This window comes from Lagopus muta, chromosome 19 (genome assembly GCF_023343835.1).
Source record: "Lagopus muta isolate bLagMut1 chromosome 19, bLagMut1 primary, whole genome shotgun sequence".
Taxonomy (NCBI): Eukaryota; Metazoa; Chordata; class Aves; order Galliformes; family Phasianidae; genus Lagopus; species Lagopus muta.
In genome coordinates this window covers 3,195,655-3,223,349 of record NC_064451.1, presented here as the reverse complement: position 1 = coordinate 3,223,349, position 27,695 = coordinate 3,195,655, and the positions used below count along the sequence as shown (strand labels likewise).

Genomic DNA, 27,695 nt, shown 5'->3' with positions numbered 1-27,695 from the left:
GGGAAAAAAACAACAACAAAAAAAGAGTACAGGTGATAAATTTCAGCACGAGGATGGGCGAGCGTGCCGCAGAACTTCAAAATAAAGCAGCGCTGCCAGATGCTCCCATTAATTAATTAATTAATCTCGCTGTCGCTCTTCAGCATGTTGCAGGGAGAAGATGCTATTAATCTTATCTGTTTTCTTTGAGTCGGCTTTGTGTGCAGAGAAGGCCAGGACAACCTGACAGCAAAGACCACACAGTTTTGTCCCTGCCTCCCTCCCCCCTCCTCCCAGCAGAGCAGATTGATCCGCTGTTATCTGATTAGAGAGGAGAGGAGGAGGGAAAACAAAACCAAGAAGAAGGAAATAAAAAAAAAAATAGCCTAATTTTATTACAGGCACTGGAGCAAAGTGTCTTGTGGCATTTATTCAAAGGAAAGTCAGACCAATAAAGAAAAAAAACACATTAACATCGTGATCCTAAAAGGGAAAGGGACTAAAAGAGAGAGAGGGACACCTGCAAACAGGCTGCCTCTGTCCATGGGGATGTCAGCACAGCTGGATGGCAGCCTGAGCCACGGGCTCCAGCACTGAGGCTGGAGCTGACTTTTAAGTCGGCCCTGTATGGACCAGAGACCTCCAGGGATTCCGTCCAGCCTCCACAACATTCACAAGATCAAACCCTACAGTCCTGATTCTGCAAAGCCTCTGTACATCATGGGAGGCTCACTGAGTTCTTCGGTGAATAGTGCACAGTGCTGAGGCACTGGTGCAGGCTGCCCAGAAAAGTGCTATGGCCAGGAGGGATGCGGCTTTGGGCACCTGCTCTGCTGGGAGGTGTTTGTGCCATCAGCAGGGGTTGGAACTCAATGGGCTTTAAGGTCCCTTTCAATTCCATTCTGTGATTCCCAGGGCACTAAAAAGCTGCACACTGCAACAAGAATATTGCTGCATAAACAACAGTCTGAAATAACTTGTTGTTGTCCTACAAGATTATAACATGTATTAGCCTCATAAACATAGAAATAAATTACGCTTTATTTCCCTCTACTCATCAAACAGGGACCCAAGCAGTCTGTATTTTCCAAGAAAACACCCCACCAGCCTCAAAGGAGACTTTTGTTTGGCTAAAGACAGTGGACTCAGGGTTATACCCAAACATAAAGGTGGGCTATGGCCAAAGAACCGACGTGGACCAGGGAAATGAGACCTATGAGGGTGCACAGCTCCGTCCCCAGCCCTTGCTGGAACCAATCTCGGGTCATGCCTGACTTTCCAAAAACCCAAAACGTTTGCATAAGTGTTTATTTCGCTTTCAAAATATTATGACTAATATATTTCAGTGCTTGAGGTCTAATTCAGCAAATCACTTGAAACACAAATGTCACTTCAAGACCACCAATAGTCACAATTACCCCTGACCATAAATATTCTCATATTTCAATAGAGCTATTTACATATGTAAATATGGAAATAAGTACATCACCGAATCAGGCCTCAAGTATGACTGTGTGGGATGCTGAAGTAAAAATGCGGTGGATGAGACAAGCAGTTCCCAGCTTACCACCCAAGGGAAACGTGTTGCCTGTGAGGTCCGTTATATGTTGTTCCAGCCACAAGAGATAATCATCAGATTGCCGAAAAGAGCAAATTTCAGTCCTGCCAACATTATATTAACTGCTCAGGACTGATGCCCTGAGCTGAAGGCATTGGATCACAAGATGGGACAGACAGAGCATTTGCTTGGTTAGTCCAGATAAGGAATCCCATAAACCTCTTGAGAAGAGACTGATCCCTTATAAACATTAACTTTGGTTTCAGAAGGTCTGCATGTCTCATCCTTTCCCGGATCTCCAAGTCCTGTTTGGGAAATGCAATCCCCCAACGCAGGGCTGCCCAGCACAAGGTTCAGTGAGAATTTGTCTTTTCCCTTCTCTGCCCCCAGCATTCCTAGAGAGTTTAATAAATATGTAAAGCTCACAAACGCAGCCCTGCTATCCCAGATAGCCCGAGCATCTTCCGGCCATTGTGCTTCCAGGTTTTGCTAATCAGAGCAAACCAGGCTTGCAAATGAAATCTGATTAAGTAGTTTTCACCTCTCAAAAAGGGGATTAGCCAGACCTTTGATCTTCAGATACTGATTTGCAACTCAAAGGAGGTGTGACCTCAGCTGGACTTGCTTCTGGTCTCAGCCCCTTCCCCTTTCACTCCTCCTCCTGTTTACCAGAAAAAAAACCAGTTCATGTCTTCTCACGTAGCCAGATCTAAAGCCTATTGAAGGCGGTGGAAAGCCACCCACTGACTTCAATGGGCTTTGGATCAATCCCACAATGGCTGACTTAGCCCTAAGTCCTAGGTTGTTTCAAAGCCAGCAGAACCAATTTCCCATCAAAATGACCAGAAGCTGGGAAGATATGTTCGCCTTTCAAACCTACAAATTCCAACTTTTTTTCCTCTTCCATGACAACTCTTCAGCTGGAGATGCTGAAAATACTGTTGATTTTTTTTCCTCGCGCCTCGCATACAGCAGTTGCCCACCAGTTGTAAGTGGAAAGGCTCTGAGCCAGACTTACCAATGCAATTAAAGGATAACTCCTGCAGGCAGAACAGGGAGCAGCCGTCACCATTGATCTTATTCATGTCATCACATTCTTCCCCCAGGTCTCTACAGGCAGGGCACAAACAAGAAAAATGAGTCAGATGGCAAATGGCGTCATCCCAATGATCTGCAGAACCCCAAAGCCCTGACATCCCATGGAGTGGCACTGCGTTCCAACCCTGGACACTCCTCTCCTTTCTTTCTTCAGCTCCTACTTTCATCATCCCTGGTTCACAGACTTGCCTGGCCACTTCTCTCCTACACATGTGGATACCACTTGCTGTTCTCTGATGAGGATATGAGCAACTTCCTTCATAGCTGGTGCGGCTGCAGCTCAGCAGGTGGGGAGAAAGAGAACAGGAATCTCTGAAACCCTTTGTATTAAATCTGGAAAGGCCAGTCTATGACCCCAGTATGGAATAACAAGGTACAAAGCCCAGCGGGGCTATTCCAGGTGACAGCGGTCTGCAGGCACTGGGTGGTGTCAGGGATGGGGTCCTGCCTTGCTCCAGCCCACGCTGTTGCTTGTTTGTAGAGTGCAAACCAGATGAGAAAGAGGCTCCACAGCTGCAAGTGGGGACACAACTAAGCACACTGTGACACAGTCTGGTTCCTGCTCGCTCGTGAGGCAGCTCAGCTATTGTTCGACGCTTGCTGCAAAGCCACAAGTGATGTTTGAGGAATGTGCAAACATAACAGTAGGAGAAAAGTTATGGAAAGCAAAATTAATCTGTCTTTCTCCACCTCTCTCTCCAAGACTGGCCTGGATTCATAAGTCAACTGGCTGCTCTGTTTGATTTTCCTGCCTGTTGGGCCTCATCCTGCAAATACTTGCTGCCAGGTATATAATCTGACAGAGCTGTGCTGGTGACTGCTGATCAATAACATTTCAAGACAACAACATTGGCTGGATTAAGCATTTGTTTGTTGTTACTTCTGCAATCATAATTAAACAATCTTATGCCACAAAACTTAGAAGCAGGTGTCCCTGAAGTCCAACACAGTAAAAGAACAAACCTGAAAGCAGTTGTGAATGACTGTTTTACACTTCCAGTGGTCTGGGGGCTGGCAGCTGCTGAGAGTGAGGGGCTTACTCAAAGTGTGCAACCCCCAGCAGCAAGTCCAACGCTTCCAAGTGCACACAAGTCCAACAGGAGGATGCATCAGGAACCCAGCAGGCCACTTGGGACTCTACCCTGTCCAACAGCTGCCAGGCACATGGGGCTTCATGTGGAAGGACAGCATCAAAGACAGTGGGAATTCTTCCAGCATAAGAGCTCCATATAGAAAATGTCACCTACATGCACATGTAACAAACAGCACAAACAGCATATAGCGTGCTTCATATCAATCCTGCTGGACTCCACTGTCTGTATCTCTGTCTATATCTACTGGTGCCAGGACAGCAGGGACTGAGTTCCAATTAAACGTCATTGTCCTGGTAATCATCAAGCACATGAGTCATTACGTGCAGATGAAAGGTAGCCTAAGCTAAGGAGACATCAGTGGTCATCACTTTCTTTCTGTGCTCAGATTGTGGCTGGGTAGATGTGCTCACATTTATCTGTTTGCTCTTCCAGACTTACGTTTGGATAACTCCATCTCCACAGTACCCACTCCCAGAGATGTAGACAAGTGCTGGGGAGGGTTCACTCTGCTCTGCCCCGGAAACAACGACGACCTGGTATGTGTAGGTGGTGCTGTCGCTCAGCTCCCTGCAACACAAGAGGAAATATTGAGTGACAGCCCATCAAAGGCAATGACAAAGGGCAGAGAAGGAGTTACTGCAATGAGGGCTGGCCAACAGAAAGCAAGTTCTGGTTCCGTCAGGCCCTCGGAACATTTTTTCATTCTGACGGGGATAATTTTTGGTTGGCTGCTTCTTTTTTTTGTGAGCCCCGTACATCCATGCTTGACTCATGCACAGCTCTGAGCACATCCTGGTGCAACTCTTGATTATGGAATCACAGAATCATTAAGGTTCTGGGAAAGACCAAGATTACTGAGTCCAACCCCAATCCAACCCCACCACGCTCACTAACCATATTCCTCAGTGCCACATGTCCACGTTTCTTGAACATCTCCAAGGATGGTGACTCCAGCACTCCCTGGGCACCTGTGCCAATGCCAGATCACTCTTTTGGAGAATAAATTTTCTCTAATGTCCAACCTGAAACCTCCTGTGTTTGACAGCTGAACTACTCGCATGTTGCTGCTGAGCCAATGCCTGCTGCACAAGTGGCACTGCACCAGCACTGACCCCAACTGTGCACAGTGCTGAGTGGTCACAGCACTGCTGGCACCCAAAGAAGCAGCCGTGGGTTCTGTTGTGCTCAGGGACAGCACTACCTGCAGCTGATGGCACAGATCACGTAAGGAACTCAAAACGCTCTGCAAACACCGATTACGTCGTCGACAGCTCAGTCCAACTGCAGCTGCAGCCAACGGGAATTTATCTATTGATCTCAGACAGAATTGGACTGGGGCTGTTTCTCTGATAGAGAAGTATGTTACCTACTTTGTGTACAGGTACTAAACCAGCAGAGTTAAAGGGAAGCTCTCTTCACTTTAAAAATAGGATTCAAACCATTGTCCTGGATCACGGTATTAGCATCTAAACAGTCACAAAAAGAATTACCAGCCTGTTCCATATTTATACAGAGCCTTAACTGCTTAAATCCTGTGAATCTCTGAACAAGACAAGATTTTTTTTTATATATATAATATAGAAAAATATAAACCTAATGTGAATATTTAGGTCTTTCATGGCATGTTTTATGTTAGCAGAACTTAAGATGTTCCACAAAGAAACTCATTACCGTTATCCTCATTGTGCTGATCTGCAAAGCCACAGAGCAGGGGAGATATTTATCCTCTATAGAGCACCAATGCATTGAAGCAGGCATCGGTGGACTGAGGTCCAGGTTGGTGACATTACTATCTCCTTACAACACTCATTAAATTAACAAGCACGACTTTAAGTCCAATACCACACATTATATTTTACAACAAAGCTGCTTCTCATGCCCGCAGCATAACTACCACGGAATGAAACACGTGCTTTCATACAGGGGTTTGACTCTTTGCTGCCACTCTTTAAATTGTGGATAAAACTCAGTGGAACCAAAGCATATCACCAGTGTTTTTTTATTGATTCCTGTTGGCAACAGCCTGCAGTATCTATTGGCTAAACATGAGAGACCTCAGATAGCATGAATCTCAATTTGTACGTGCTGGGGAGATACCTACCTAGGTACTAGTGTGGTTGTTTAATTAGAGTGCAAGTTATCCAACTTCTGCCCTAGTAATACCCTGTATAAAGCTGTCATGTGAGCCAACCAGAAAAAAATTACATGAAATAACTTCAATGGCCAAACACACCCCAATGTGTAACACTGAGGTTTTCACTCCTAGATAAATCTGCTGATTACGATCATCAAATCATTGAGGTTGGAGAGAACACCGGGATCATGAAGTCCAGCTACCAACCCTCCTTCACCGTGCCCACTAACCCAAGTCTCCCAGTGCCACGTCTACTCTTTTCTTCAACACCTCCACGGTCAGTGACCCCACCACCCCCTGTGCCAATGCATCACCACTCCTTCTGAGAAGAAATTCTTCCTAATATCCAACACGAAGATGGGAAGCATCTGATATACACTGATGAAACAAAAAGCAGAGGCAAGCTTTGAATATTAAAGGGTGATTCTCTCTCTAATTGTTTCTCAAAACCATTCATAAAATATTTAAGATTAACAAGGATATTTGTAGAAATTTAGATTTTGCCTCCGGATATCTTCCAACCACAAAAATGTTCAGTTCTTAGAAAAGCCTTGCTATCAATGAACTGTCCAGGCAGCTGCAACATCTACAAAATAAACAGATCAACAGTGCTTTCTGATGTGCTGAAATCATGAAACACAAGCGTGAAGCACTGACAGAAGTTTTCAAGTTGTGATTTTTGCACGTGATTTCCACCGGCAGGTGATGGACAGGCATCCAGCCAACAGCAAAAGTGCATCCCTGCAAGTGTGCCTGTGTGTGTGGGAGTGTTTGTGTGAGCTGGTGTGTACATGGAGGCAAAGCAAAATCAAGGCAAAGTTCACATTTATTTATGTACAGGGTGGGAAGTTGGCAGAACAGAATGGAAGAAGACAGTACTAAATTAAGCACAGGAAAGAATATGGTGTTTATGAATTATTAGGTGATTGGAGATGGATGCGTATGTGGGTGAATGCGACAGAAAACTGGAAATGAAAAGTTATTACGTGGGGAGAGCTCTGGTGTCTTTAATTATATTGACTGTGAATGCAAAATCTGGTATGCGGGAAGCATCCTGAGCGCGCTGGGGAGCGCTGACGTCAGGCACTGGCAGCAGTGCTGCTCCATGCTGTCACCTGCAAGACAAGGGCTGCTCCAAGCAGGGATAAAAACAGGACTGGGGCCCTGGCTGCTGGTGGCGTTGATGGTGACAATGCTCCTTGCAGTGCTCCATGCTGTGTCAGGAGGTGAGAAAGGAGAGCATCTTTAGCACTGAGGATGTGAACAAACACTCGTTTAAATTTATATCTATGGTCTTTTAATGACCTTTTCGAGAACTGAGTGAGCCGCATTGATCGCTGCGGCTTCCGCCCGTGGGGAGGCACTCGTATTAAAAAGCAATGACTCAAGTGCTCTGCTGAGAGGGGGAACTGGAGCGTGCCGTGCAGAACGCCACCAGGGCTCCTAGCCCGTCTGCTGGTGAAAGCAACAGATCCAGGGTTGGAGATGTACAGCCCTCTCTCCCTTCTCCTGGTCATCCTGGGTATGGGGGGCAGTCATGTTGAACTTGAAACATCTATTGGGCAATGGATTGCTGCTCTCTGAACGGGTATTTCTGTATAACTTACAGGGGAAAACATCATTGGGAAGCAGTTTTCTACTCAAACCAAGGTGGTTTTGAAGGATCACCAAATTCACAGGTACCCAGCTGTGACCCAGCCACACCTGCTTGATGCCCACAGCTGGGCTGCAGACTGAGGGCACAGAACCATAGAGTTATCTGAGTTGGAAGGGACCGTTAAAGGCCATCTGGTCCAAATTCCTGCAATGCACAGGGGTACCTACAGCTCTGTCAGTGCTCAGAGCCCCAGGTCCAGCCTGACCTGGGATGTCCCCATCCAGGGATGGGGTATCCACCGCTTCTCTGTGCCACTGCCTCACTAGGGGCACGGCCCCTGAAAACACCAAGGGAAAGCAGCGACCTTCTTCCCTCTTCCCACTACCATGGCATGTCTGTTTTTCCTGCTACAAATAATAGCAGGAAGTTGTTTTTTTTTTTTTTTTTTTTTTTTTTTTAGCACAACAAATTCCTGTTTTGAACAAAACTGAAAATATCCAAAAGGCTTATCCTACTTTCTGTCCTACGAAAACAGAAATGGCCGTAAGCAATGAAAGAAGACAGTGTTCGTGTTATTTAAGGACAAAATGATGAGGTCTTAGGCATCTCCAGTTGAATTATGGCTGTCAGAGGTACTGTTAAGTGAAGCAGACACATCCTGCACCTCAAGCACCCTACAAAGGACCCAGCTTGCTTTGGCTTTCAATAGTCACCAAGTCTTGTGCCCAAAGGCAGCGCTTCCCAAACAGATCTCTGCATCCTAGAATGAGCCCCAGTCCATGAGCGACGTCCCCACATCCCTACAACACAGTCAACACTTGCAGGCTCTACAAGCGCTCCCAAGAGCAATCGATAAAGAGAAACTAAGGGGAAGAGGTCACTTTAGGACAGTGTGGATACATGTGCTCCCCAGCTCCCCTCCTTTTTCCTGTGTTGCCATTTGCATTGTCCACATAAGATTATTCTCTTCTATTACCTTTTCCTCTCTCACATGCACTCCCCTTGCTTTTTCCTTTTCTTCTTTTAATAAAAATGGCATGAGAAGCACGGCAGAAGATAATGAAGAGAATTCCTGCCTGGCTCTGCAGTTGGGAGAGAGGAGGGGCGAGATTCTGTAAACAGAAGGACGTCAAAGATCTGGGCTGTTTTTTCAGCTGTGGCCCAGTCTCGGGCAGTTTGGATAAGCCCAACGACATGGCAGGTGCAAAGGCCTCAGAAGAAGTCTCTGCCCCTCTCTTGACCAGCGAGCTGACTCAGAAGACAAAAATACCTGAGGAGCAAACTTGGAGCAGCTTCTCCCTCTGCCCATAACAGGGTCCCAATGGGGGCAGTGGGTTTGCTCTGTTCGCCTTGCTCCCAACAGGGGAGTGGAATGAGAACTCATGTGTGGGATGCAAAGGTGGGGATTGGAGGCTGGATTCCTGCTCTCAACATAGCTGAAGCCTGGACTGTGGTCTGACCAGGGAACCTCAGGTGAATACTTTTGGGGTATGTTTTGTTCTAGGGCTGGCTTAGCTGCCTGAAGCCCAGCCTCACCATTCAGTGCCCAACTCAACACGACTGTATCAGGAAGGCATTTCCAGTGACACCTCCCACTGTACACAGTACCAGAAAGACTTTGTGGTTGAAGTCAGAGGTTGAAGTCAAAGGTTGGGCAATCAAAATCTTTTAGAAAGAGAAAAACATTCTTTGCTCCACGATATCCATCCACGTACAAAAGTTACCACCACCTCTCCTAGATATCACAAAACCCAAATGGTCCATTACTGTGTTGCTTGTGCACACTGGTGTAAGTCTGGAACAGCTTCAGAGACCTCAGTAACATACCCAGATCCCAAACACAGCAGTTCTGCTGCAGCCCATCTCTCCGAGCTGCATGTTTGCTCTGCTCGGGACCTTAAGCATGTCAAGCATTTGCCTTAAGAGAGAACTCTCCCTTAGAATCACAGAATCATTAAGGCTGGAAAAGACCTCTAAGATCACCAACCCCAACCCATCCCACCATGTTCACTGACCACCTCCCTCAGTGCCACATCTCCACAACTTTGGAAGATCTCCAGAGATGGTGACCCCACCATCTCCCTCTTGGCAAGACAGATTTTCCTTCCAGAAAGAAAGATTTCTGTCCTTCATGTAAGGATCATAACTTTATACAGTAGCAAACTTATAGATATATATGCAACTGATTAATTCCAGCAGACTTTGATATAATCGTCCAAGTATTTGCCCTGGTGCCAATTTAAATCACAGTAGCACATTTAATAAAAAAACAACTTTGTAGCCAAGGCCTGAAAGATAATTCTTGTTGTTTTTTCTTCTCTTAAAAATAAATCAAACATCAACAGTCAATTTTCTACTTTCTTGGTTGAACAACAACAGCAAAAACAACCACATGAACACTTAAGAGTGGAAGACAGAGATGCAGGATCTACGTGAGATTGGGTTACAATTACCAGAGCAGTGGAAATGCGAGGGGCCCGGGGCCTCACGCGGGTGTTTGCACAAGACAGGCAATTTCATGGCGGTACACAGGTTAAGTGTCGGAGCACCTGGTTGCTATTAGAAGCAGGGCAGGAGGGGGGAAATCTGTTTTGCTCGGTTCTTTGCTGCTCCAATCAGCCCTGAGCTGAGAAAGGAAAGCTCTGGGCTCTGACCCACAGCAAGCCCCACTTGCAGCCGGAGGGAATCAGTGCATCTCTGTTCATTCCCAGGGAGCGGTGCCAGCAACCAGCGCCTGAGGACACAACGCTGCGGTGCACAGGAGCAGGGAGAAAACAGCACTGGGGCTGGCGGCAGGCTGGGGCGGGTTGGTTGCTAAAAGGCCATCACCGTCACCAAAGAACCTCTCTGCCTGTTGCATCGTGCCTCTGGATGAGCAGCGTGTGATTGCTCACACTGCTAACGATGTCCCGGCTGTGCCTGCAGCACCCACAGCTACAACCATGGCAGCATTCTCCCTACCCCACACTATACTATGGGGCTCTGCCTGCAGGAGGAACGCTCTTCCCCACATGACCTCTACCATTTCCTTTCAACAGAGCCAAGACCTGATTTTCAGAGCTTAATGCCCTCCTGTGTCTGTGAAATCCCCTGAAAGGGTAAACAGAGCCACGTGAGCCTGACCTGACTGCTCCTGGAGCCCGGGGAAGCTGTGTCTATTTTCAGCAAGGCTTCGGCCAGGCCCCGAGCACACAGATGTTTGCAGTTTCCTCAGCTTCCACCTCCTCCACTGCTCCTCACTGGGGCTCTGCAGGAAGGGGATGGGCACTGGGGCTGTGCTGGGCCCATGGTGCTGCAGTGTGGGGCCAGGCAGCAGCCTGAATCCATGGGTGCATTTAGGAAAGATGGATGTGCAGACCCACACGAGGAGCACATAGGGGTGTGTGAGGAGAGGAGGTGACTCCTCCAGAGGAACATTTTGTCATTTCCCCCCTTAGGGGCTCTGCGTTTCGCTTTAAGCCACTTCAGATTATGAGAAATCCTACTAGCTGGTCTCCAGTGGGATCTGTAATGGTTTAATAACTGAACATTACTGAACATATTTCCACTAGCCTCTTTCTTAAATCCCATCATGAGCTAATTTCCTCTATTGTCATTACATCTGCAACTGGTCTTACATCTAAAAAAAAAGAAAAAAGATCTGCACCACTGTGAGGAAACGATTTGCACTGAGCTCTGAAGGCAGCAAATCCACTCATCCTCAGTGGGCACAACTCGCTGCTTCCACTCTGCCTTCCTCTCACAACAAGACACAGGGAAGTGCTGGAATGGCAGCAGCAGCATGGAGATGCCCATGTCAGCATGTGCTTCAGAAGATCCTGGCCAGAGCGATTCTGGGGGAAGTGGTGGAAGACTTTGGGCTCACATTGATGAGCAATGATGCGCTGAAAGGGTTTCTGCTTTGGCTGCTGCTGTGCTATCTGATCAGGTACTCAGGACAGCACAGCATTACTCCCCGCTTGAGGACAGCTCCAAATTTAACGGACAAGTGAAATTTATTTTGTAGGAAAACACATTGAAATGAAATGCCCAGGAAACAAACGGGCCAACAGTTCGGTGAAAGCAGCAGAGAAAAATAATCAGTGCTGGCTGACGCTGCTGATAAAAAGGTAGGTAGCACTTTGCTGCTGCTGCTGCGGTATTTGAGGCTCACTCCAACTTTTACAAGAGAGTTATTTTTAAATTGTTGCATAACACGTGTCTGCCCAATGCTTCTTTCCCCAATCGAGCAAAAAAAAAAAAGACAACAAACACCCAAAACCAACAAAATCATTTGTTATTCCTGGGAGATTTCTGGTACTCCTCATCTTATTGAGAGCTCAAAATAAAGATGCACACAGGAAGGCAAACATCAGAGAGAAATTATGAGATAATGCACACCCTAATTTACCACGTCTCTGAGACTGTTTCACCTGCAATAAATTATTTCACCCAGCAGGAAAAGTCTTGTTTGACCTTCATTTTTTCCTTTCCTGCAGCTGAAAACTCTGCTACTACTCCTAGGTCGGGAGTTCAAATTCCAGCCTGGCTGGGAGTGATTAAATATATCCATTTCTAATAGTATCTATTCGGTTAATAAGAGGATGGCAGTGAAGGCTCACTGTTTGAGGGACGTTGGCACATGGCTGCGTTGCAGTCCGGGCAGTGGGATGCTGAGGACAGCCATGCAATGCAGCAGCAGTGTGTGGGAAGTCCCTGGTGGGAGCAGAGCTGCTCCCTTCCGAAGCAATGTGCTGCTCCTGAAGTGGGGCAGCCACTGTTTTCTGGCTATTCCCATGCTCTTGAGTCATTTCTTTGACAGAGGCAACCGGGCGTCACTCAGAGCCATGTCCCAGTTCAGAGTAAACCCAGGCTGAAAAATCACTCTGGCTGCTGCTCAGCATCACAGAACTATGAAGAGACGAACCCGCCCTTCCTACCTTATTCTTGCATCATATGCAGCTGAGCCAGAACAGGAGCTACGGTTCTGCCAAGTGCCAGCTATAGCTACAGCATTACATAAGAAACCACAACACCAAAGAACCACAAATCTATCACTGCAGCTGGCACCAAGCAGCATCTCGGCGCAGGCTGAGCAGAAAAGCTGCCTGCTGAACAGGCACGGCCCGCTGGATTGTTCTTTCTCTTCTCTCAGGCAGGGTTAAGGCAATTTGGCAGGGGGTGGTAGGGAAAAATTGCTGTCTTGCTCTGCGTGTGGGGTCAGGAAGTAGGTTTTATTCATCTGCAGAGATAACATGGCATCTCTGATGAAGAGAGGAAGATATAAGGAAAGCCATCAGGATGTGGCTTCCAGCTGCCATGGCCCAGCAGGGACATGGAGAGCCCGAGCTTCCTTCACATGGGTGTAAGAAGGATGCAGGAGCAGAGGTACAACACTACAGCAGTAAGACACCTGGTGGGACACAGGGATAGAAGGGTTTGTGCTGCGTGGGAAAGCATGAAATAGCTTTGTTCACACACTGCTCTGCATTAGTGGTACAGAAGATGTGAAGGAATGAGCAAAAAAGAAGACTAAAAGTGAATCTATTCACATGGAAGTTTCACAGAATCACAGAATCACAGAATTGTAGGGGTTGGAAGGGACCTCCAGAGATCATCGAGTCCAACCCCCCTGCCAAAGCAGGTTCCCTACACCAGGTAGCACAGGTAGGCATCCAGGCAGGTCTTGAACATCTCCAGAGAAGGAGACTCCACCACCTCCCTGGGCAGCCTGTTCCAGTGCTCCGTCACCCTCACTGTAAAGAAGTTCCTTTGCGCATTTGTGTGGAACTTCCTATGCTGCAGTTGTTTGGTAAAAGTGTTTTCGCTGGAGATAAGCAGTAAACTTTCATATAAGTACAGACAAGGATCTCTTCAATACATTACTGGAGAGAAAAAATATGGATAATTGGGTAATCAGGGGAAAGAAATCAGCCAGATGCAGACTAGAGAGCAAGTACTTTTAATAAGGACAGGTCTTGGGTAATGCTAGTGGTGATAGAAGGCATAAAATACTGATGGACTCAGCAAGAAATGTACTGTTTTGCACCTACTTCTGCTAGCTGAAGTTGGTTGGGTTGAAAGAAACACTGAAGTGAAATGTACATTTGTCCTTCAGTTATCACTTTGAGGTTAATTATTTGCAGGAATGAAATGTTTGTTAAGATGGAATTGGTATACAGACCAATATATATAGGTCAATGCAGAGAAGGATGGAGTTAGAATGCAGGAATCAACAATTTACAGGGACTGGGTGTCTCAAAATGATTCTTATGTTGGTACAGAGGATCAAGAAATCCCGAATAACCTCAGAGCTCTTCACTGCAAATGAGAAGGCGAGAAGTAATTGGTTTCATTCATTCAGTTGGAAGGTAACTATAAACCATCAGTGGGAAAGATTCACAAAGAAGTGCATGAGGTCCTTGCACACATCAAGGCAAGGCGTTTCTAGGCTTGCTGTAAGTATTCATGCTGTTGCACAAGGACATCTGGAACACCAGACACAGTTCTAAGGCCTGTTGGGAATCCAGATGTGTAGCGTGCCGATATCATACAGAAAACCTAGCAGCTTTTGTAGATAAATCTGGGCATGTAAAGTGCTTTCTTAACGTTTCAGTCCTATCTTAGATACTCCTCAGTATTTCCTGGCATATCAAGAGAGATTTGGCATGGCAACTGTGGGGGAGGGGGAGCAGAAGATGTTGATAATATGGGCTTCAGCTTTTGGTATCAGGAGAACATCCACCCAGTGATCTGTATCTTGTTTGGGTGGAAATATGGTGTTAATTATCTTCATGACAGATGGATCTGGCAATTCATTTCAGCTGCTTTAGATCATACATTCCTCTGGCTGGTAGAGCTTCAGAAAATAGAGAAATAGATCTTCAAGATGAATGCAAAGGAAGGAATGCCATAACAAGGACAGATGTTGCCATGAAATTTTAGTGTTGCATTCAACAGGGCCTTAACATTACATACCATCATTGTGATATTTGAATTTTTTCCGAGCCCTGTTGAGCTGGGCCTGCTGTGTGTAACTGCAGCCTTCCAAAGGAGTCCTGCTCACCTCCAACAGCCACTGCTGATTTTCCAGCCTCTCTGCTTGCTATGTTTGAAGGAGTTTACAACGTATTTCATATGCATTCAGACTAAGAAGTGTTTTCCATCTCCTTCAACACCACATCATCAGGGGTTTCTAACAAATCACATGCATGGCTTCCTGACTGCATACCAACAAACACAAATGCTATCGATAACACACATTTTGAAACAAACTCTTTCAGATACAGCCTGCAAAGTGCCAGGAAACCATGAACAGCACCAAAGCAACCTCTCCAAATACCTGCAGTCTCAATGATGTAATTCCTCAATCCTTTGCAGTCAAGAAGCCCTACTGAGATCTGGATCCCACTCTCTTAGGTGCTCAGTTAAAACACTTCAAGTGAAATTGAGCTTGTATGCTTAGCACTGAATGGAACTCCTGACTCTAACATAATATTTTAAAATACTGTACTTGCTTAAACAATAGATGACAACCAGTCCCCTCTATTTCCAAGGAACAGAAAAGGCGTAGCCTTAGAAAATAGGTGGAAAAAAGCTAAGTGTGACAAGAAAAATATATTCTGTGTATGAGAAAATGCAGGTTTCTCTCTTGGTCTCTTTTTCTTTTATTTTGAATTATGAATGCAGTATCTCTAGGTGTCACTTAGGTACTAAAGCAGTAGTCAGTGTGAGAATAACTCAGATGGAGATATCACAGGAAAGCATACTTGCTGCTCAGTGATGTTCAACTCTGCAAAATCAAAACTCATAGCTGGGCTTTGTGCTGGGATTCTTTCTAAGGCTATTTCAGTCAGTGTCTTTGTCATGAAAAATCCTACAGGTTAACAAAGAAGAAGGTTACAAAGATGACCTGTTCCATCACAGTCCACCATGTTCTGAGGTTTCCTATGAAGTCCGTGGCAGAAAAGTTGGAAAGAATTCCAATTCGCAGAAACTTTCCCAGTTATTCCAACTTTCCAGAACTAACCTCAGCACCTCTTAGCGTGGCATGATGGAGAGGTGAGTTCAGAGCAGGAGCACGGTGGGGAACATGGGCTGCTCCCCACCATGGTGCCCACAAGGACTGGTGTCCAGCTGCCTCCTGACATCCTCAGGAGAGCCTCCACTGGAGGCACTCCTCTCACTGAACTCTTACAAACATCAGTGGCTGCCACAGACGATTGCAAGAGCATCCATGTGAGCATAAAAGCGCTACAGCAAGGCCAAAGCGAGGGCAAAACAATTACCGCCATTGCCATCCCCACTCTCTCGTGGGTTATTCCCAGGGAACAGCGAAAGCAAAACAGTAAGAGCACAACCCAAACTTTGGATTAAGCCGTGAGCTGAGACTTTGAGATCTGCAGATGTGGCTCTGCCCTTATCGCTGACTGCGGCGCGACGACTCAGCAGTTCTGCGCTGCACCTGGCCCGACCTTTTTTTTCCCCATTGATTTATTCAGCTTTCTGCTCTCTTCCTAGGCACCGAGCCTCATTCTGTACTGCAGATTACAGCAATTCTGGCCAATCGCGCTCGGTGGAAGCAAGAGCATCTTGCCTTGTTTCTGGGAGGTCCAAGGATAAGGTCCTGTCCCTTAGAAACAATTGAGCCAAGAGCTGAGATTAAAATTCAGCTTGAGAACAGAAGGTCTGGCATTATTTTGCATTTCTTAATAAAAGGTTTCCACTGCTGTAGTTATTTCCTCCCCGTTGTGGAGCACCCAATGCTGACTAGGCAAGGGCTATCCATTAAAGTCTTAAAGAGAAGTTCCCTCTCTTTGACGGGAAGAAGGTAGGAGAAATTAATTTCTCTTTCAGCATTGCCACACCTGGGGAAAGGATCTTGCTCACAGATAACAGCGCAAGCAAATATTTTCTTTGGGAGAAAAAGAGAAAGTGAAGATCAAGGTCAGAGGAGGCACGAGTAAAGACAGGCGACTGCCTTCAAAATAACCTTCCGTAGAACATGTGGGGGTGTCATCTTTATTAATACGGAAAACATGCAAAAGCATAAAAAGGAGGGGGAACTGGGGGGCTTACAGAGAGATAAAGGGGTTGCAGTGTCTGGTTGTGCAGATATGCTGAATTCCAGCTGTACAGAGTGAGACACGCAGATGAGGAAGGGGTGAGATACTGCATTTACCTTCCATGTACGTATGGAGTGCTGCCCAGCACCGCTACCTGGGACTTTATGAGACATCTTCCTGCTCACAGGGCTCAAGGGCTGCGGCTTCTCTTTGCTGTGAGGCTGCAGGACCCCTCAGCTCCGGAGGGTATGAAACAGTGCTATGCACATATGAGTATGAGGACATGAAAAAATCACTTTTCAAGATTTCAAACACATGCCAGAGCTCTGTGTTAAAAAAAACATCTCCAAGTGCTAAGCAATATGCATCTTTGCTCCTCACCCAGTGGCTAAAGGCTGCATTTTAGCTTTCCAAGTGCCAAGTCAAAGCTCACTGACTAGATTTCCACTGCAGACCCTCGGAGGACCCTCTGCCCACAGCTGGCCAGATGAAAGGCTTTGCTTGGGTTGGCTGTGCCAGCCTTTGCCAGCAGCTGCTTCTGTCTCCTGACTGCTGAAAGACAACCTTCTATTTTTCGCCTGGTTTTCAGCTGACTCTATAACTAAGTGAGACATGCAGACAGGTACAGCAGTGTTATGCAGTGTAATTTATTCAGTGCCATACAGGAAAATTGTTATTACTCCCTGGCTACTGACTGAACAGCGAGAGCACCTTCCCACTTCAGATGGCTACAAGCTAGAAGTCACCCCTAAAATTACACCAAAAGACACGGAAATAGCAGTCAGAATACAAGTTATGTTTTGGACTTTTTTTTTTTCACGCTTTATTATGAACTCAAAACTGGACCTGCTTCTGTGGGAACTTATGCTAAGGTATGCAAATATTTCAAACCAAACCAGTCCCATTTTCCAGTGTGAGTGGGCCAGGTTTCAGGCAAAGATGCTTTCACAGCAAAACCATGGGAAAATTCACCAGTTTTCCACGTTTCCAATATGCCAATATTCATCTCCTGTGAAGTGCCAGCAGTTGTTGGAACAAGGCTACAACCCAATAAAGCGTTTCTGCACATGCTTAACTTTCAGCACGAGGTTCAGGGGTTTGCTTTTATATTCACTATTGTTAGCTACCTTGAATTTTTAAACCCATAGGGACAATTTGCATCTTCTGAGCTGTATAATTGCACCATGAAAGGGATGGTAGCTCATGATTACTGAATTGTTAATTAATCATTTTTATTATATTTAAACATGCTTCAGAAGACCATAATGATGTATGCTTCCTTGATATTAGCTGTACTAATTAGATCATCTTTTCTAAATTAGAGTGCAGTTTTCTTAGCAGGTTTCCTTTTATCTGGTGTTCATTTTCAAAAGAGCTTCATGTTGTTCCCACAGATGAGTGAATCACTTCCAGGGAATCATGTTATGCAAAAGATGTTTTTCTTGCTTCTGGAGAATGCCTGTGGGTAGATCATGGATCTCCTCGAAATCATTAAATATTTTGAAGTTGAGCTTTCCTCAACAATCATACATTCCTTCACAGATGAGCATAACTGCAGCTAAGATGAAATTCACTCCCTACAACAAACTGGCACGTATGATGTGTTTACTGTGCAATACAGCCTGTGTCAGTGACACATGAAAGGAGAAAATGAAAGCAGCTGAAACACATTTACATACCTGAACACGCAATTCTACTTTCTGCCTTCTCTCCCAAGCAGCTAATTAGAAGTTACGATGCTCTGGCACTGAAAGCAATGCTGCCTCCTTCACCAAAATACTACTGTGAAAAAATTTCTAAGGAAATGGTGACCATGATACTGCTGATGTCCTCCCTCAGGTTATCTTAAACTTATCAAAGCTCAACTAGTTTGCAATATCCTTTCAGCTTAAAGGAAGATGGAATTTCACATTTCTGCATGACCAGCAGGTGATTTCCCCTGACTGTAATGCTCCTAAATTCCAGAAAGAAACAAAGAGAACATCCTCTCTTGGTGCTGATACATCTACCTAGTTTAAAAGTCCAGTGCCCAACGGCAATACCAGACATCAGCAGGTTGAGAAGAGGCTATAATCTGCAGGCATCTCTGCAAAGCAGTACTTACATGTCAACGAATCTTCTGCTGAGGTTCGAGATGACAACAGGAGACCCGGACTGGAAAGGAGGATCTCGAACCACTTTGTATTGGATGGGTTTGCAGTCCGTGCACAGCGTGCTGTGGGGGATGGAGCTCAGCATGGCAGCATCAATTTCCAAGTGCTCATCCAGAGTGTAGATCTGGATGCCATACACCTCCTCGCCCACCTGTCCTGCGTCCAGTTTGATGGTCAGAGGGATGTCACAGAAGACATTCTGCGGCCCAAGTGAGATGTTCTTCCCACTGACAGTGAGCAACTTGACGTCATTCACCGCTCCGCTGGAGTCCCAGTCGGGGGAAACAAATGTCACCCACACTGTGAGGGACTCTGGAGTCAGGGGGTAGCGGAACTCCAGCTGCAGGTAGCAGCCCTGGGGCTCGGGGCAGGCGGGGGGCACCGTGTGCTGGTTGACAGCTGAGTTGGGGCTCCACGTCCGGACGCTGGATTTACAAGGCTGTTCAACGTCAGGGTGCCCTGGAAAGAAGGAATGAAACAAAGAAAGTGCATAAAAGAAAGCAGAGAACATGGCTTATCATTGGCAACAGCACTGAAAGAGAAACTGGTGGCAGGTAAACATATCTCTACAGGGAGCTCATTACTTGTCTGGGCAGAACAGGCATGGCCAGCATGGAGAGGAGTTTAATGCCTGTGTCTCATGGCTGGGTGAGACACAAACCCACCTAAAGCACCCAGATGGAGCAGACACCACACAGCACACACCATGACAGTGTGCCTGGTCCCACGCTTCCTATTTGTGGTACATTCCCCTGTGCCAAACAGTGCCAAACAGTGATATTTTCTATCCTTTCCACTTGGTACTTCATTTGATAAACAGACTCACTCACTTTGCTTTCATTTCACTCTAGTGTTCCTCTTACATCTCTGTAATCTAAAATATCATATTTTCCTCTTGTCTTCAGCAAAGACAAAGGCAAGAGCTTCTGCTGGTTCCATGAAGTCATTACATTGTGCTGTGGGGCAGCAAAATACTCAGCTCACTCCTACGTCTTTACAGGCTCATCTTGTACACTGTGTAAGATCCCTTTTTTGGAAGCACACTGAGCACAGGTTTGAGTTGGCTCTCTGCACTTGTCATGATGAAACAACAGGCACTTGTGCTTTTACATGTCTCACCACTGGCTATGTTCAGCTTCATGGGAGGTATTACCAAGGACTAATGAAAGCCACAGTGCTTGCTGGGATCCCAAATACAATGGTAACATTACAATTTGGCACAGAATCGTGGACTGCAAGATCCAGAGAGGTCAGATGGGTGGAACAGTTGGTAACAGAATCCAGTGAGTGCTATAAATTCCCTCTTCCTTCCCAAATGATCAAACAAAGAGGGAGCAAGCAGAACAGAGAGAAGACAAAGTATAGGAAAGAAGAGAGGAAAAAGAAAAGATAAAGGTAACAAGAGGAGAAAAATGCAGATGGAAAGAGAAAATGAGAGAGGGAGAGCACAGCTGTTGGCAACTGAGGAAGAAAGTGAGATAAAGCACTGGGCAAACACAGACAAACAGGACATCACTGCTAATTTAAAGAGAAAAGGGCAACGTGTGAAGGTTATTCTTACTGTCTGTGATCCAATGAAGTGATAGAAATGTGCCTTTTCTGCCAAAGATACACAGCCCAGGGAGTTCTCCTGTTCATACCAAATGAACCCAGACACAGAAAGATTTCCCTGTATCTCAGCAGTCCTCTCAGAAAACCAACACAATGTTCTGCCCCTAAGCTCTCCCCTGCTCCTCACATGGCACAAAGCACTGCCACTAACCCAGCGCCTGGCAGACCAGAGCATCCATCCACCATGCAGGAAGCCAGAATTCCAGTGAACACCCTCAGACGTTCCTTCTGCCAAGCTCACAAGGACTAAGAGTGTAATCCCTGTGAGCAGAGAGAACCCCACTCAAGCCACATCATCCCACAGTGCTTGCTGCCATCCACGTGTGCTTGGCTGGCCAACGAATGGTGTTCCAACATTCACAGCGAGCCTCTAACTGCAGCCCAAAGAAGAAGAGTTTTAACCCCAGTATCTCATGTGCTTTGAAAGAGTTGCATTAATGCTAGCATCTTGCCAATAGGAAAATGGAGTGGATTAATGGCTCACAGCCTTGATGTTGCTCCCCTTGGGTTCCTGCAAATTCACCTCTGCCTGTTCAAAATCTCTGTAAGACTTAAGTAGAGAATAAACCTACATACTTTGGTAGAACAGGAAGAGACCCTCTGTGTTCAGCTAAGTCAAACTCAGTGTGCACTGCAGGGAGCTGAAAGTGGATCATTGCTGCCTACTGAGTAAGAACAGCTCTGCCTGGCAAGAATGGAAGCTTGACCATAGTCTGGCATGGACTGAAAACTGAAATGAAGTACTGGAGTTGAAATAAAAAAAATTGAAATTAAAAACCCCAAAAAATTGAAATAAATAGTCCCTTTCTTAAAGATTATAGACACTCAGACTTGAAATGTTTGTTCAATTGTGGAACAGCATCAAAACTTTTCTCCATGTATCTAGGTTTCTAGACACGGGTGCATACTATGAAAATGACAAATAATTATATATAAAAAGAAATGATGGATTGGACATCGTATGCTTGTGTTCTCAAGTTCTAAAAACCCTTTAGCTTATGAGAACATGAGCAAGATCAATCGTCAAATGACATTTTGTATGGCCTCCCATCTGACCAAACACAAGTAAGATGTGAATGTGGGGTTTGTGAGGATGTGGCAAGTCCCATCTCCAGTTATACAGGGATGGGAGGTGGGGAGAGAGGTTTCAAAATATATATATGCACAGCCTGGTGTGTCGGTGCAAGCCCTCATTATGAAGTGGGAGCAGAGACCCACGTCCCCTCATTGTCCTGCCATGAAGACAGAGAAGTGAGGCACTTGTACAGGGAGGTGAGTTGGGACCAGCAGCCTCTAGGGAGCCTGTTGCTGTCACAGCTAGAAACTCACCCCTGACCTTTCCAATTTGATCAAGACAAAGCAACCTCTAGTCATGGCTCACAAGTGGTCCTGATCAATGCGAGTACCTGAGCAGCATAACAGTGCTATGGGACCTCAGCAAAACGCTGTCAGACCAACCAGGTCCTCAGCAAAACGCTGTCAGACCAACCAGGTCCAGAGCTGCTTCTGGGACACTTGAAAAAGGTGATGTGCTGGTACACAGCTGGATGAGTAATGACATGGGATGTTGGCTAGTGGTCAACAGTTGGACTTGATGATTTCAATGGTCTTTTCCAACCTTAATGATTCCATGATTCTGTGAGTACTTTAAGTCCTTTTTCGTGTCGTCTCAGATTTTAAAATGAGTTCATGTTGGCCAAGCTTACGGCTCTTTTGTACTCACTTTCCACAAATGTTCAACCAGTGGAGATTTACATATATGAACATTTGTAGAAAGTGAATTTAATGCTTGCATGCTTGAGAACCCAGAGATAGACAATTGAAGATGACAGAAAATGACCTAACTGTGCTATCTGTAACTCAGACCAAATGTAAACAGATAGAAATCCTGAACATCAGGGACTCTGGTAGAGATGACAGAAAATTAGAGAGCAACAAATACCATACACTTGGTCTATTTTCTACCCTAAAGCAAAAACAACTTGTTAATGTAGTAAAAAGACAGAATTCCCAAATTTTCTTTCCAGAGCAATGGCAAAACAGCAATTGAATGAGACAGATAAGGATCAGACTTCACCCTTCATAGTTAAGAATATGCAGGAACACACTGTACAAAGAGGAAATTAAATGCAAAATGCAGCTGAGTAATAAATCTTAGAGAAGCTTAGTTTCTCTAGGAATGATGCCGCTGGCAAGACGTGCGAGATCTAGAAGTTTTCAAATCAGAGCTTGTTGGAGAAATTTTGATGGAACTGAGCATCTCAATGGAATACAGAGTTCTTTCAAAATCAAAACACTTCGCAAAATTAGATTTATTTGGCCAAAATTTTACTCTGGAAAAGAAAATGGCAAGAAAGTTCTAACAATAATAGAACATTGTGTTTTGACATTTTTGGAAGAATTCATTTAGCTTTTGTACTTTCAAACAGTTTTCACTTTGATATTAAAAGTTGCTTTTGCCCTAGATTATATACTAAGAGGAGACACTTTCAAATGTCATAATTGAACTGAAGTTCATGAAAGAGAAATTACATAAGCTAAATAAAACATTCTGGCCAGCCTCAAACACTTTTTGTTTTTAATTTTCCTTCATGGAGAAATTCAAAAGTTTCAGATTTTGTTCCAAACAAAACCAGGTTTCAAAGTCTTCTAAGAGTTGGCGGAGTGGAAATTCAGTCCTCCACTCTGCACTACAACTGCAAGCCATCCAAATTTTGCTAATTCTGTTTACTTGACAATCAGGTCACACCTGTGGCTGGAGCACTGCTTCCCAGGATGGGGCTCCTCTGCAACCTCCATGCAAGGGGCAGGTGCACTCTGTTGGGCTCAGCAGCTTTGGCCCTGGATGTCCAAATTTTTATTGGGTTGGAATGAACTGCAGCCCCCAGTGGGCCCCCACCTGGGGTCTGGGCATTCAGGGCAAGAAACACTTTGATTATACATCTTGTGCCATCACAAAGCAGGGAAACAATGCATTGCACACACTGACCTGAGGACTAGACAGGACTCTTGGTGGCAAGATTAAATGTATTCCAATATTAGCTAATAGATAATCTTCCTTGTAGATTAACTCCCATGTATTCTAGCTGAAGGACAGAGAAGCCCTTAACATAAGAAGACATCTGTATTAAGAGTTAGCAAATTCCAGGTGTGAACCTTCATGTTCAATGAAGCTCTTGTATGTTTGGGCTCAGAGCGTGCTGTGCCTGAAGAAATAGCTTGTGATGGACAGACTGAATTAACATTCTGCTCTTCTCAAACTGTAAACTGTGATTACTGACCTCTGCCTGGTATAATCACATTTAAACACTCCACTACATCCAACTACGTACACAATGGGAGGTATGGATATTAGGAAATATCAGGTTGGATATTAGGAAAAATTTCTTCTCAGAAACAGCAGTGAGGCACTGGAACAGGCTGCCCAGGGAGGTGGTGGTCACCAGCCCTGGAGGTGCTCAGGTGCTCAGGAAAAGGATAGATGTGGCACTGAGGGAAATGCTGTAGTGGGCATGGTGGGGATGTGTTGATGGTTGGACTTGGAGATCTTTGTGGTCTTTCCAATCTTATTGATTCTATGGGGTGGAATTGATGATGGCAACTTAATGGTATTGTACAGCTGTCTCTGCAGACCATTTTTCCTCCAACGTGCTCTAGAGGAGCCACAAGCACAGCATGCAGAGCACCCTGCACTAGACTGAACATGATGTAGTCACCTGCAGAGTTCTTGCCCAAAAGGCAGTCCCTGCTCCTTCCAGTGTGACTGCTGGTGCAGCCTGTTAGTAATTCAATATAAGTGAAGGCAGCAGAAATCAAGCCCAAAGAAATAACATGCAATTCTTCATTTTTGGAGTCAGAGCAGAAGGACTAAACTGCTCCCTTGAGGAATTCATCTGGCAGAAGTGAATGGTCAGTGTTTCTTGGCACTCTGCTGCTTTCTGAAGTTCAAGTTCAGCTCCCGAAATTCACTGAACTCATGGGCAGGGTCAGGACACAGGGACCAAAACACGGGGGGTATTACTTCAGGAACGCAGTGCATCCACCTGCCCTCTCGTTTTCTTCTTGCTACTCTCAAGTACAACCAGCCACCCTTCCCCAGAGGTCCCCACCTGCTCTGTGGTCTCTTTTTGCTCCGGCCCGACCTCCCCCATGCCACAATTCTGCCCCAGCCCCTTGCTTACCTTCTGCTTCCCGTGGGCTCCAGTGCCCCGAGGGATCGCAGGGCATTGGGGACGAGGCGCTGAAGGCATACTGCACCAGGACTCTTCCCTCCACGCACAGATCACATGCTGATCCCACTTCTCTAGGAGGCCAGGAAAACAGGAAAACACACCACCTTAGTAACAGCTGAATGAGCAGCTTATTCAACTATATTAAAAACAGTAAGATGTGGAATTCAGTGCCACTTAATCCTCTTTTCTTACAGCATGGATGAGAGTGTTTTCTGGCCATGGCTTGGCAGGTTTGTGCTAATGGCTGTGAAGATGGCATCAGAGTGAGTCGCCATCCCATACAAAATGATAGCAACCTAGAAAGTACTCTCAGCTGTAAGGTTGTCGGGTTTTTTTTTTGCCCTCACAAATCCATCTAAAGAAAATCCGTGTTATTTAGAGGCTGGAGCAGAGAAACGGGCCTCAGGAAATATCAGACCAATTTCTACTCCCATCATGGGTTTATTGCATGAACTCCTAGCATCTCCAGGACTTTAAAGGCCTTAGGCTTACCACTGATTAGAGACAGAGTTAAGTCCCAGATCTACAAACATCAGAGAGCTGCTTGGAGAAGCACGGCTCAGTTCCATGTGCAAGGACCTGCTTTTGGAGGTGGATCACTGCCCAGATCACCAGAAGTCTGGAAACAGGGCAGGCCGTGATTATACAGCGAGGAACATGCCCACAGTCCTTTCCACGGGGGAAACTGGATTCGGTACCTGGCATTCTCAGCACCAGCAGATGGCTCTTTCTGAACTGAAACCCTCCTGGCCCCATGCCATGGGATGGCATGACAGGGCACTGAGAAAGGCACTCTGCTGCCCAGTGCCAGATTGCTTCGCCTAGACAACAAGCCTAACACCAGCTACTGCCACTACAGCACTGTCAGCAGAAACTGCCAAACAGGAAAACCCAGTTAAACACTGCTTCACCAACATTTGTGCAAACACATTCACAAGGTGAGGGTTTAAGCTGGTGTAGCTCTAATGTCTTCTATAACGTTGAATTGATTTATATCAACAGAGGATGTGGCTCACACGTCCTAGGCTAGGTTCATCCCTAGCATTCCTTTGTAGTCACACGATTTGGAACAACGTATGACCCAGAATGTGTGGTTATTGATCCCCCAAACTTGTTCATTATTCACAATTCACTGTTCTGCTTTAAGGAATGATGCCACCCAAAATGGAAGAAAGAATTCTTGATCTTAAGTGAAGGAAAACACTTAGGAAAGGACAGAAACTTCAGGCGAGCAATATTGTGCACTCTCTAAATGCCCTGAGTGCAGATTAAGCCATCAATTATTACCACCAGAAATGCAAATTTTAACCATCTCCCCTAGTGAGATTTATTTCACACTTTGCAAAGCATGTTGTGACCCATGGGCAGAAGAGGACCCTGGGACAGGGGAGCTGCTCTCCTAGGCTGTCCCTGTTTCCATCTGGCACCAGGGACAACTCTCGCTCAGCTGCTCTCTGGCTTAGCATCTCCTATTTGTTGACAGGGATCTGTGTGAAAGTCGGCTTTCTGCTGGCTTAATTAGGCGGAAGCAGGGATTGTCAACGGGGGGGACTTGGAATGAAATCAGTAGCAAAACTCGTATCCATTTCAGTATGGCCCACTGCCACCCTGCCAAGAGACAGCAAATGACCGAGCTCATCGTGGGGAGGGATGCACCTGCTGGAAACGCTTGAAAAATAAAGTGTGGCAATGGGGAAGAGCAGAGAAATAGGAAGCAAAGGTGCTCTCCCCTTCCCCGCATGCTCTGTACCAGACATACTGAATCCATTTGGGCACACTGCGAATCACGTCTCCACTTTTTCTGTCTCTCTTCACCCACTTGTATTCTTGTTATGATACTACCTGCTAATTTCATCTTGCAATTGGCTGCTCAGCAATGGTTTAAGTGCCTAATTCAGCTTGCCCAAATTATATATGTTTAAAAAAAAAATGAAGAATCTGGAAAAAATGGGATTGAGAAATAAAAATACGTAATCACTATTGTGCAGGTTTTTTGTTGTGGTATATTTTTTTTTTCAGACACATCCACCAACAGTGGAGAGAAATCCCTGCAATAATAATCTTTCAGTTTCTCTACAAAGAAACTCCTGCATTACTGTTCAGTCCTGGATGAGGACAGAGAATTGAAAGCCAACTTTCCACAATTAGGACTGCTTTCTACTCAAATTAGCAGCTATACAATTTCATCACAGGCTGCCATGGTGGAAAAAACTGTAGGCTTATGGACAAACATTTCCTTTTACCAGCAAGGATTTGGAGGTAGGAGGAATCACAAGGAGCATCATGTGGGAAAGGCTATGAGCAAAATTTCTCTTTTTACTTTTCCAGTTTGGGAGCCAAACTCAACCCTGATGTAACTGCACTGGCTGAAAGGAGTTACACAGGGGGTGACTCCCAGGTTGAAGATTTTCATCTGCAGCTTCTTGAGTATAAATCCTGCAAACAGCCATGGATGTCAAAACTAATTACAGAATTGCATGTACAGGCTTATGAAAATCTAAGCCAGACCCTTACACCTTACACAGCCTATGACATCAAGACCAAATGAGCATAAAATGGTTCAAAACATCATTAAATAGGAACGATAGCATATCTGACACCTTCTACACTGGGCACATGATTCCTGAAAGCGAAGGGTAGTGAACAATCTGGACTTTGCTGTTCTCTAATAAGGCAAGTACTGGGGAAATTCCAACTCGTGAGGTTCAGAGCACAGGAGGGATTCATTCCTACACCATGATATCCCAGCAAAGCGGGTTCAAAACATAAAGAATACCAGTGAAAACCAATTCTCATCAGTACTGGCATCAGTTTAGGGGCAACTCAAAACCAGTAAAAATCTGTCTTTCCTTTTGTTAATAAATGCCTGTTTCCAGTCTAAATTATACCTGCTTGGTATAAAACCTGATTGGAATTTGTATCACTGATGTCACCGAAACTTTCCAGCAAGATTCAAGCAAGCAGTTATCAAGCCCAGCCATCTAGACCTGGGAACCATACTGGCCAAGATATTCGCTAGCTAAGAATAAGATAGCATCAGATGCATGGAAATTAATACAGTCACCTCAATGAAAACTTGGAGGAGCAGAGGCGTTCAAAGTTTTCTGTCCAAGCAGAATTAGCTGCAGAGCTCTGTGACAATAACTGTTTACATCCCGCCTCCGCATATCAAACAGGAGGAGCATGAACGGATGC

At 45.5% G+C, this 27,695-nt stretch overlaps 1 protein-coding gene across 2 annotated transcripts in view; it reads right to left on the bottom strand.

Annotated features, from left to right (window-relative positions):
- The window catches only part of PAPPA (pappalysin 1), a 167,177-nt gene that overhangs the window by 76,382 nt on the left and 63,100 nt on the right, over nucleotides 1-27,695 (bottom strand). For both annotated transcript variants that reach the window (XM_048965610.1, XM_048965609.1), the window contains exons 6-9: nucleotides 24,450-24,571; nucleotides 18,609-19,116; nucleotides 4,168-4,296; nucleotides 2,556-2,647 (exon numbers count right to left, since the gene is read on the bottom strand). In XM_048965610.1, the coding sequence (XP_048821567.1) occupies nucleotides 2,556-2,647; nucleotides 4,168-4,296; nucleotides 18,609-19,116; nucleotides 24,450-24,571 (851 nt within the window). The remainder of the gene's footprint in view (nucleotides 1-2,555; nucleotides 2,648-4,167; nucleotides 4,297-18,608; nucleotides 19,117-24,449; nucleotides 24,572-27,695) is intronic.